The sequence below is a fragment of the Nelumbo nucifera genome, chromosome 1 (assembly GCF_055504915.1).
Source record: "Nelumbo nucifera cultivar China Antique chromosome 1, China Antique-T2T, whole genome shotgun sequence".
Taxonomy (NCBI): domain Eukaryota; kingdom Viridiplantae; phylum Streptophyta; class Magnoliopsida; order Proteales; family Nelumbonaceae; genus Nelumbo; species Nelumbo nucifera.
In genome coordinates this window covers 130,343,894-130,356,157 of record NC_142649.1, presented here as the reverse complement: position 1 = coordinate 130,356,157, position 12,264 = coordinate 130,343,894, and the positions used below count along the sequence as shown (strand labels likewise).

At 37.4% G+C, this 12,264-nt stretch overlaps 1 protein-coding gene across 1 annotated transcript; it reads right to left on the bottom strand.

Moving 5' to 3' along the window:
• Window positions 1-10,251: 10,251 nt before the first annotated feature.
• On the bottom strand, window positions 10,252-11,122 carry LOC148803827 (uncharacterized). Its single transcript, XM_088897959.1, has 2 exons — window positions 10,805-11,122; window positions 10,252-10,653 (listed from the first exon to the last, which is right to left on the bottom strand). The coding sequence occupies exons 1-2, from the start codon at window positions 11,120-11,122 to the stop codon at window positions 10,252-10,254; spliced, it is 720 nt and encodes a 239-aa protein (XP_088754085.1).
• Window positions 11,123-12,264: the final 1,142 nt, after the last annotated feature.

Below are 12,264 nucleotides of genomic sequence, written 5' to 3'. Positions count from 1 at the left end.
AAACCATAATATATATAAGTATATCTCTATATAAATATATTTTGCGAAAACAAATTTCAACGATTGAAATCAATTGTCGGCAGTTTAGGTTTTCATCAGAGAGAGTGCATCCCCGATCATTCACTTTGTTTGACAAATGGGTTAATCCTGTCATTATGATCACCCATTCAGATGAATTCTCGGACTGTCCCAACATACCCATGTTTTGACCCCCTCTAAGGATCTCACTGATTGGCATATCATAGACAACCCAATCTGACACCTAGTGTAGTACCATAATCGAGTCCAGGGGTCAGGTGTAACTTTCCACTTTTGCCCATCTATCTCCAAGGTCCAGGGCAATACTGGAATTTTGGTCTGGTTCAGGGTGTCAAGAAAACCCACACTGGTAGTTGAGACAACTACTCCAACCAACTTGGTGGCACATCAGTGTCAGCCTTGGCAAGATAAATCTCCTCAGATCTATCCAATAGCTGTGAAGATTCTAAACTAACACGAGTCTCATAAGTGTCTAGTTTAAGGGTATTACACAAAAACACACCACAATGACATGAATTAATTATGTACTTTATTCATTTACAATAAATGTCAAAACATACATCAATCTGATTGGAGCTAAGGGCATAACTGTCCAACATAAGACGCCAGAGGAATAACTGGTAACGAGGGGGACTCCGAAGTTTCCATATCCACTTTACGCAAGATTTTAATTGGTCAGAAAGTCTTGGCAAAGAAGTTTGAATTAAATCTGTATATGCTGTGAAGACAAAAGTTTACCTGATGAGTGTTTGGTCCACGTCCAGGAAATAGGAGTATTTGCTAGAAAAATAGGTGTTTGTAAAATATAATCATTTTGGTTATTATCAAAGTAAGTTCGGAGAATAGATGTATTCCAATTTCCATTAATAATGACATCTGTAAAAGTAAGGTTTGAAATACTAGGTGGAATTGGATGAGTTATCATTTGAAACTTCTCATTACTTTGGATCCAGGGAAGTTGATCAATTTTACAAGTAGAAGATTCTATAACTAATAACCTACTTCCTGAAGTAGATTTTGAATTTTTGGTGCAGTAGATTTCCAGAAAAAGAACTAGTGGAAGGAGATATCTCCAAACTAGTTTTTTATGTTGTTCATTGAGATATCTCCAAACTAGTTTTTTAAGAAAGACTATATTCACCAATTTTATATTTCTAAATCCTAAGCCTCTTGATGATTTAGGGAAAGAAAGAGTATTCCAGGAACACCAATGATAAGGATGAGGATTAGTATCTGACCTAGCCCACCAAAAATTCTTAATAATTTGGTCTATAGCAGTAATAGTTTTTTTGGGGAAGTTGGGTTGTAGCTTGAAGAACGGATTGAGCAAGGATTCTTTTCCCAACTTGTCTTAGAGTAGAAGCTTTCCACCTATTAAGCTTAGCTTTAGGATTATCCAGAATGAAAGATAACTGGAAATGTTTATTTCGTCCCTAACTCAGAGGAAGACCTAAATATTTAGTATTTTCAGGAAGGGCTTTCATCTGAAGTTGTCTCCGTATCATTCTTTGATGTCTAGGGTGAATATTCTTGCTAAAATAAACTCTAGATTTATCTAAGTTAATTAATTGTCTTGAAGAATTTTGAAATTGATGAATAATAACTTTTAGTGTGTTTGATTCATCCTGATGATCTCTCAGAAACAAAAGTATATCATCCGCAAAGAGTAAATGAGAGATAGTAGGGGCCCTAGCAGCTATTTGAATACCTTTAAGCCGACCATCAATTTCAGCTTTAACAATCATTTGAGTCAGACATTCCATTGATAGAATAAAAAGGTAAGGAATAAAGGATCACCTTATCTAAGACCCCTAGTGGGTGAGAATTTTCCTTCTGGAGTACCTTTAATAAAGATAGAGTCGGAGATAGAAGAAATGCATTCTAACATGATGCGACAAAAGTCTTGAGAGAACCCTAATGCTTATAAAACTAAAAGAAGAAAAGACAATTCAAGTCAGTCATAGGCTTTTACCATGTCTAACTAATGGCCACATAGCCCACACTTTTTTTGTGATGCTTTAAAAAATGGAACATTTCATGAGCAATAATAGTATTATCTGTCATTTGACGCCCTGGAATGAAAGCTGATTGATTAGGGGAGATACATTTTTCCAAAATAGTACATAATCTAGTAGCTAGAATTTTTGAAATGATTTTATAGAGAACATTGCAAAGGCTGATTGGACAATAATCCTAGACTTTAATATAGTTTGCTTTTTTTGGTATAAGGCATATAAAGGTATGATTTAGACGTTTTAGTAGTTTCTTGTTTTGGAAAAATTCCTTGGCAAAGGCTATAATTTCTGTGCCCATCAAATCCCAATGCTCTTTGTAGACTAAGGCTGGCATCCCATCTGGATTTGGAGATTTAAGACTATCTATACTAAAGTGAGCTGATTTATTTTCTTCATCAGAAGGGATGGCAGTTAAAAAGGCATTATCTTCGTCAGGAGGTTGATGGGAAAAAAGGTTTGAGAAATAAGAAATAAAGACTCCTTCTATGTCTTTTATGGAAATAGTTTGTATTTTTATTTTCCATAGTTATCCAAAGTTGCTTAAATCTTTGTCTCCAAAAACTCTCAACTTGGGATTTGTATCATCATAATTTTTATATAAAAACATGATTTTTGTTTGATCCCAAGGGGTTGCTTGTTCAACTTGAATTATCTGTTGCTCTAGCTCACTTAATTCATATTGAGGGTCAACAAATTTTGATTTTTGCCAGTTAATAAGATCAGCTTTAATACGATCCATCATTGGAGATAGTCTGTAGGTAGCATATCCATTTATTTGATAATTCCATCTGTTTTAAATAACTTCTCTACAAGAGTTATCTAACAACCACATTTCATAAAACCTAAAAGGTTTTGGATATTGATTCTTTTCAGGAGTGATATCTAAAATTAGAGGGTGATGATCAAAACCCCATCGAGCATATAAAGTAAGATTTGTATGTGGAAACCTTGAGATTCAATCAGGAGTAGTTAAGACTCGATCTAATGTTCTACAAATAAGACCAATAGATCTTTTGTTAGACCAACTAAGTTTACCCCCTTGAATAATGATTTCAATAAGATTTTGATCTAATACTAAATTACGATACTGGGTGGTGGTATGTCTAGAAATGCTGTTAGAGGAAGTAGGGTATTGAATCATGACTGTATTTGCCTCATTAAAGTCAGCTATAAGTAAAAAAAGTAGGCTTAAGGACTATAGCCATTGATTAAGATTTAACTAGGATTTATTTCTATGGGCTTTAATTAAAGGACCATAAAACCTACTAACCAATCTTCAAGAACAAGAGGAGATGATATTTTAAGAAAAAGATACCTTGAGTGAACCAAAAAGAGAGAAACAAGGATACCAGATTTCCAAAAAACAACTATCCCTCTTGCACGTGCTTCAGGAGGAATTATATAACAGTTAGCGTAATGAAAATTATTGGCTAGAATTTGCATTTTATCTAATGGAATTTTGGTTTCACAATACACAAAAAAAAAAAATCTGGGTTATATTTTTTAACCAAAACTCCTAGACCTTGAACTGCCTTAGGGCGTTCTGCCTCACGACAGTTCTAGCTCATAATCAACATTTGCGGTGTTGTGGCTGTTTGGGGCCAGCCACCATCGCCCAATTCACTAAAAAGTAAACAAAACTTATAAAGAGATAACTGACCAGTTCTGACGTGCTTGCAAGGGGATCCTCTTGATCCACAGTTTCTCTATTTTTGTTGAACAGTTCATTATCGGTTTCCAGATCAGATCGCACGATAGTAAGGATTCTGTCAGTTTGATTACTTCGGTCTGAAGATTCAAGTTGGTCATAGATGGGAAGATCTGGAGTATCTTCCATCTCTAGATTTTCTAAAAGATCAATCCTGGGGTGTTTTCCCATGGAAGATGAGGCGCTTGTAGTATCGAAAAAAAGTAGGCTGGTGAGGGTGTTTTGTGTCTATTGAGCTAAGCGATAGGTTTCTAGGGAGACTCTCATGGTGGAAGGTTGACTAGTGGATATGTCAGTGGTAGAGAGAGATGAAGTAATTCTAGCAAGTGTAGAGTCAGGATTAGAGGTTGCATGTTGGGGTTGTGATGGAGAAGTAGGAGGTTGTGAAGCTACTGGGGAAGGTTGTTCATTGTTTGGTTGAGTGGGAATATGGACAAAGTCGCGGAAGGAAGGCCAATGCCAGTTATGTCGCATAGGAAGTTTTACTCTTACCTAGAGACCCGGAAGGTGCATAGACCTTTGATTAAAGTATTGCTCAAAAGATTGACCAGAAATATGAGGAAGGAGTTGTAATATCGTCGGTAAAGGTGGCCAACTCGACCACAAGGGAAATAAGTTACAGGAAGATCTTCATACCTAAATGTAACCCAGTTCATGATACTGTAAAAACAACCAGTTTTGAGCGGTTGGTTAATGGCAATGAAAACCTTAGCACGAATGTAGTTTTGGATGACCTGAATATGGCAGGTAGGACCTATACATTCAAAGATGGGTCTACCTATGTCTTCTAAGAAGATTTCATAAGGGAGATCATGTAGTTGAACCCAAATTTCAATCTGATTAAGCTACCATTCATATTGGGGTTGACCAAGTTCCCAAGTTATCAGAACAATCCACTGACCATTAAGCATCCAGGGTCCATTATCTCGAATCCAGGTGCAGTCTTCCTTATATCTAAATCATAGTCTAAAATAGCCACGTTGAAAGGGTGCCATAAGAAGGCGATTCGAATCTTAATTCTAGAGGGTGTAAAGGCCATGTTCAAGTTCTGAGAATTGATTAGTGAGACGAGGAAATAAGCGACAGATAAGTGAAAAATTCCAACCATCTTAGAGATTTTTAGGAATATGTGGACGAATATCTACAAGGTCGATTCCCGGGATATTATTGGCATGAAGCATATTTTGGAAAGCTTCATTTAGGGCATCTAAGTCTTCCATGTTTGATTGTGGGAAGCATAAGAATAGGAGAGATGGGAGAAGGAACAATAGCGCCTGGTGTAACGAGAACGTAAAAGCAAAAGAAGAAGATAGAAACAATCGTTTGAAAAATGATTCACTAAATCTTGAAATAATGACACCTACTTAAGTGAGATATCGTTATTCACCAAGTGGCAGAAAATAACTATGAATACCAGAGAAAGGTGTAATCAAATTAATGTTTGAAAATGCGAAAAGACGTTTTGAAAAGACCGAAAACTGATAATAGCTATGATTTGAGAGATTTCTAGTTCAAAATCAAAACTAGAACAAAGAAAAAACAACTAACAAGTCAGGGTGTAACTAGAAAACAAGGCGAATATAATAGAAAACTTATTATTTGAACCAAATCTAAACTATACATGTAACTAGAATGCTTATGGTTAGTACTATCTAGAAATATGCTAATCAATCATCTTATTAACAGATCTAGTAAGAAAGAACTAAGCATAAGGTAATATATTCTCCATGGTAAGAAACTAAATAATACTGATGTAGTAGTTGATAGAGTGCATAGAGCTCTGCTCCTGTTGAGTGGTGATTACAAGCAATAATACGATACCCGACCAACTTTTCTTGCCGACATCCAGTTATCACCTTGAGTTATCCAATCTTAAGGTGCAAGTCATTGTAGGTTTGATCTTCAGGAGCTCAACATAAGATTTGATTGAGTTGCTTTCATTTGTGGGGGGGCTGATTTGAACTCGAGGATAATGCCTTTAAAATTGGTTATGTAATTAATGATTTTCAGTTCTCATTGTATTTTGGAGCATGTCTCCATTACTGTCAATAGTTTCATGAACGAAAGGAAAAAAAAAACAAAAAAAATTTCTGGTTTTCCCTTTCATTATTCCTACAATAGATGAGAACTTGCATATAATAGCCTACCTCATCTGTTCGATGTAATGTCTAAATGGGGGCAGTATAGAAAACCCATCCCCCACCCATATACACCACCTAATTTCCCAAGTTGCAAATCACAATATGCCTGGAAACCACTGTTGGACCGAGTGGCCTATGGCCCTCGATATATATCATCCTTGACATGTAAGACTATTCGTAGGCCAATGGGAATAGCCACACGATCGATGGAGTATTTATTCTATGTGGACCAACATGCACATAATCAACACCTCTTTTCAAGTATTATTATTATTATTATTTATTATTTTCCTATAAAATAAAATTTGTTTTGACATTTCTCTTTTAAATTTGGTCCACTAAAGTAGTTGTTGGTTGATAAAATGTCTCAACAACCAGGGGCAAGTGTCTCATCCCAGTAGAGACTAATCCCAACTGTTTAGAGAGATTTGTGAGTAGTTCATATCCATTGGAACAAACCCAATAGTCATAAAGGGTCTATAAATAAAACCCAAAATATTGAGGAATGCACTTGAAATATTGAGAACTTTTCTCCCTCAGCATAACACTCTCTCTTAATCTTTCTTGACTATTATTCTAGTTGTGATAAAAAATAGCCTCCACTTTGGGATTCGTGTCCAAACTTGGCAAGGGTTCTTGAATTTTCACATTATACAACCACTCCCACCCCCACCCCTGCCCAACCTAGCCCACTCACCAAGCAACTATTGTTTGACAAAATGTCTTAGTGAGACCAACTTACCTGACTTGCCACCCAGTGTTCGACAAAGTATCTCAATGAGACCAACCTATCCACCTAGCCACTCCTTGCCCAATCCACTTGCCATGCCAGACCACCTTGTGTTCTTCAGAATGTCTTAGTCAGCCCACGCCCACCTTTATTAAGTGAACCATTCAATTCTGCACTCCCATTCCAAAGGTTTAGTCAACATTGCTCATGTTGGGAAAAGAATAGAAATTCTATTTTGAGAAACAAAGCCACTTCGAATTCAATTCACTTCACTAAAAAAACATCAGAGGTCCAAATAAATAGACTTACAACAAAACTAATCTTAGCTAAAAATAAGCAATTAAACTAGAAAGTGGATAAACACGGTTCACTAAATCAAAATAGTGCCTAACAACTAGGAAGTAACTCACCCACTAAGTCCACTAAGTTTGAAATACTATTCAACATAATGCCTAACAATTAGTAAGTAAATCACCCACTAAGTCCACTTAGTTTGAAGCACTATCAACACTCCCCCTTGCTTCAAAACTTGTTACTCTCATCTGCAGTTTGAAGTACTCGTGTTTGGCACGTGGCAGTGACTTGGTAAGAACATCAACTACTTGCTCATTGGTCCCAAAATGCTTCATTGCTATTGTTCCTTCAACAACCAGATTTCGGATGAAATGATAGCGGATGTCAATGTGCTTTGTTCTACTGTGGAAAGCTGTATTTTTCGCCATAGCGATTATTGCCTTGTTGTTACAAAACACTTGAGTTGCACCTTCTTGAACTTGGCAAAAATCAGCTAACAATCTCCTTAGCCAAACTGCTTGACAAACTGATGCCGTTGTAGCAACATATTCTTCTTCTGATGATGGCAATGCCACGATCTCTTGTTTCTTTGAACTTCATGAAATAGCACCCTAACCAAGGGAGAAAACATAGCCGGAAGTGCTTTTTCAATCATCTAAGCAACCTACCTAGTCACTGTAAAACCCAAAAGTTTGAAATCTGATACTTTTGAGTACCAAATTCCAAAATCAACAGTTCCAGCAACATAACGAAGGATCCTCTTTGCTGCCCCGAGGTGATGCATTGTTGGGCTATGCATAAATCTAGAGACAACACTGACAGTGAATGCTATATCAGGCCTTGTGTGAGACAAGTAGTTCAAACCGCCAACCATACTTCTAAAATATCTCGCACTCGCCACTCCAGTGTCATAATTAGCTATGAGTGTCTCATTCACATTCATGGGAGTTGGAGCTGCTTTACAGTTTAACATATTGAACCTTTTCAACAAATCATTAGCATATTTTCTTTGGGAAATAAAAATCCCATTTGCACTTTGGTTGACCTTTAAACCAAGAAAATAATGCAACAAACCCAAATCTGACATCTCGAATTTTTTTATCATGCAAGACTTAAATTCCTCAACAAGAGACTCACAAGATCCTACATAAATTATGTCATCAACATAAAGACACACCACCAAAAAATCAGAGTTACCTCGCTTCTTCACATAAAGTGTTGGCTCATTTTTACTTCTTTCAAATCCATTCTCCTGAAAGTAGGAGTCTATCTTGCTATACCATGCTCGCGGGGCTTGCTTTAGGTCATATATAGTCTTCTTTAACCCGTAAACTTTGCTGTCATCGCCACTAACAAAACCTTCAGGTTGAGAAACATACACATCTTCATCTAATTCTCCATTCAAAAAGACGGATATAACATCAAACTGGTACACAACCCAATTTAATTGTGTAGCCAAGGCTAGAAAGGTTCTCATTGTTTCAAAGCGAGCAACCAGAGAGAAGGTTTCTTTGAAGTCAACACTTTGTTGCTGAGAGTATACCCTTTCGTCACCAACCAAGCTTTGTGTTTCTGTATAGTACCGTCAGCATGATACTTTGTTCTGTACACCCACTTGAGCCCAATAACATTCTTGCCTTCCGATAGGTTGATCAATTCCCAAGTTTCATTTCTTTCAATAGTCGACATCTCTTCTTTCATTGCGTCCTGCCAAACTTGACTTTCTGCAGCTTCATCATAACAAGTGGGGTCAGAAACATACAAAGCAAAGCTACATGAAGCATAAATATCCCTCAATGATCTGAATTTTCTTGGAGGTGTTTCACTAGAGTAACTTGAAGATGAGGACTGCAAGCTTGTTGGAGTAGATGCACTACTGTTGCTGGGGGGAGATGAGTAAATGGTTGAGCTGCTGCTACTAGCATGTGGACTAGCTGGTTCTGGAGGTTCTATCATAGGAGCTATACTAGCATTTTCTGTAACTTGTGGTGCTGTAGGTGTTGCATTGTCGTTGTTCCATGCCCAAGTTTTTTCTTCGTTGAACTTAACATCCCTACTAATAATTATTTTGCCACTCACAGGGTTATACAACCTATATGCTTTGGATTAAGGGCTATAGCCAACAAAAATGCATTTTTTTTTTATTTTTCATCAAGTTTGTTGCGGGTTGGAGAAGTAACCAAGGCATAGGCTATACAACCAAAAATTTTCAAGTGGCTTACCCGTGGCTTCCTACCCTTCCAAGTTTCATATGGGGTCCGGTTCATGACAGCCTTTGTAGGTGAGATATTGAGAAGATAAACTGTTGTTGCCACTGCTTCTGCCCAGAACTCATTTGGAACACCACATGCTTTCATCATGCTTCTTGTCATTTCAACCACCGTTCGATTCTTCCGTTCAACCACACCATTTTGCTCTGGCGTGTATGGTGCCGTCAACTCCCTGTGAATGCCATTTTCCTCACAGAAAACATTAAATTCATTAGAGGTAAATTCACCACTCCCGGTGCCGTCAATGCCCACTTTGCTTCTCCGCTAATGCTTTGAATTTCTTGAAAGTTTCAAAAGTTTATGATTTGAATTTCAAGAAATATACCCAACTCATGCGGCTGTAATCATCAGAAAATTACAAAAAATATTTGCTTCCACCAAATGGTTCAATACTCATTGGTCCACATACATCAGCATGTACCAATTCAAGACAATCAGAAGCCCTCCATGATTTGTCTACAGGAAATGAATTTCTACTTTGTTTCCCATAGACACAGACTTCACAAAAATCAAGATCATCAATTTTCGACAACCCAACAACCATATTTTTTTGAGCCAACAATTTCAGCCCTTTCTCATTTAAATGCCCATAACACAAATGCCACATTTTTGCATCACTAGCTCTAGCAATCAAGGCACAATTTCTTACTTCAGAGACTTCTAATGGAAACATTTTATTTTGTGCCATAGGAATGCTACCTATTTTGTGCCCTATTTTCTTATCTTGGACAGAACAACAACCATCATCAAACAAAATAGAGTATCCCCCATCCATCAATTGCCCAACACTCAACAAATTATGAACTAAATTAGGAACATATTGCACATCATGGAAAAGTTTTACATTACCTTGTGAGGTTTTGATGGCAATTGTACATTTTCCTTCAACTTGCATTTGCTTGTTGTCTCCGAGTCAAACTTCACTTTTCTATAACTCGTCAAGTTCTTTAAAAAGAGACTTTGCCCCAGACATATGGTTGGAGCAACCACTGTCCAGAAACCACACTCCATTGGAAGCATTATCAATAGGAGAATGAGCCATGAATAGCTTGCTCTACTCTTCAACTTTCTCTGTAAAATTGGCTTGTTTTTGCTCATCTTTCTGCTTGGTCCAACAATCTACTTCTTTGTGACCCAATTTCTTGCAATATCGGCATTGGGTGGTGCTTTTGTATTGGCGTTGATCACCAAATTGGTCTCTTCCTCTGTCGCCACCGTGACCTCGACCACCTCTGCTCTGTCCCTGGCCTCCAAAATTTTCTGACTTTCCCTTGTAGGAAAACTCCCCCTTGACATGAAAAACCTTCTCCTCATCCTTTTCATAGGATTTGCTCAGTCTAGCTTCATGGGCTAACAAAGAACTCATTAATTCATCAAAAGTATAAGTAGACAAGTCCTTAGACTCTTCAATTGCAGCAATTACATGATTGAAGTTTGAGGTTAAGCTCCTCAAAACCTTACAACAGTTTCATTACTAACACTTTCACCATATGACTTCATATGATTAACAATCCCAGACACCTTAGATACAAATACTTGCACAGATTCTTTTTCTTTCATAGCCAATGTTTCAAAATCACGACGATCTGTAGTTTTACAGTAATTACCTTCTTGTCGCCTAGAAATTCTTGCTTTAGAATGTCCCATGCTTGAGTGGAGGTGCTAGCTATTGCAATTTTGGGAAAGATTTCTTCATCAAGGGCCTGTTGAATGAGAAATAGGGCCTTTGCATCCTTCTTACGGGTTTCTCGCAACCGTTGATCGGGCTCGGCCGGATTTGTGTCTTCAAATCCCTTCTCCACCAAGTCCCACAGCTCTTGAAACTTGAACATGGTCTTCATTTTGAGTCTCCAGAAGTGATAATTTGCCCCTTTAAAGACTGGAATTAGGGGCAGAGCTGATGAATTGGCTCCGTTGCTACCCATGGCGGAACTCTTTCTCCTCTCTTATTTTTCCCTTTGCCCAGATAATGACCCAACACAGTTTTGATACCAAAGAAATTGTTGGGAAAAGAACATAAATTCTATTTTGAAAAACACAGCCACTTCGAATTCAATTCACTTCACTAAAAAAAACAACATCAGAGGTCCAAATAAATAGACTTACAGCAAAACTAGCCTTAGCTAAAAATAAGCAATTAAACTAGAAAGTGGATAAACATGGTTCACTAACTCAAAATAGTGCCTAACAACTAGGAAGTAACTCACCCACTAAGTTTGAAGCACTATCAACAGCTCAGTCATATTTGCATTGCATTAAGTTGAACTATCTGATTACTAAAATATCTTTATATATTAACTTGAAGTATCCAATGGATTAGTTCGAACACCTTTCTGCATATAATTGAACTCTTCATTCCAATCCATTTTGCTAGCTTTTATGTATGCCCATTGATCTTAGAGCATTTCACCATATGTGGGTTGTAACTCCCCTCCAATAGTTTCTCATCTGAACCTAGCGTCCCGTGACCAGACCACAGGAAACCACAAGGTCCACAACAACCGAGAGAGTCCACAACGACAGATTCTGTGAAAAGGAAGCAAAATCCGAAAGCGGGAAAAACAGGTAAAAGAGAAGAGAAGTGATGAAAACGGAGGAAATAAGGTGAGACAACACCGGAGAAAGTAAGGTGTGGCAGCTTTAAAACAAAGGATCGCAATGACACCGGCGACATGTTTTATCTACAAATGCACCACCGAATGTAAGGCAAACATGAGATTGAGAAAAAGATTGGGAACTGGAGGAGTGGAGGGCATTGACGAATAGAAGAAAATAAAATACAACGAATACTAGAAATTATAGAACAAATACCACAAAATCAGAACAAATACAACGAACACGTGTGAACTCATGGGTTCACAGGATGTGAATCCATTTAGGCTTTGTTTGGTTTGAAGGAAAAGGTAGGGAAAGGAAAGAAAAGGAAGGGAAATATGTACAAATCTTGTATAGGTTTTCCTGCCTTTTCCTTCCTTTTCCTTCAAACCAAACACAACCTTAATTTCCATGTATTAATTGCTTGAAAATGACAAAATAATATTTGATTGACTTTTTTATAAACAAATAT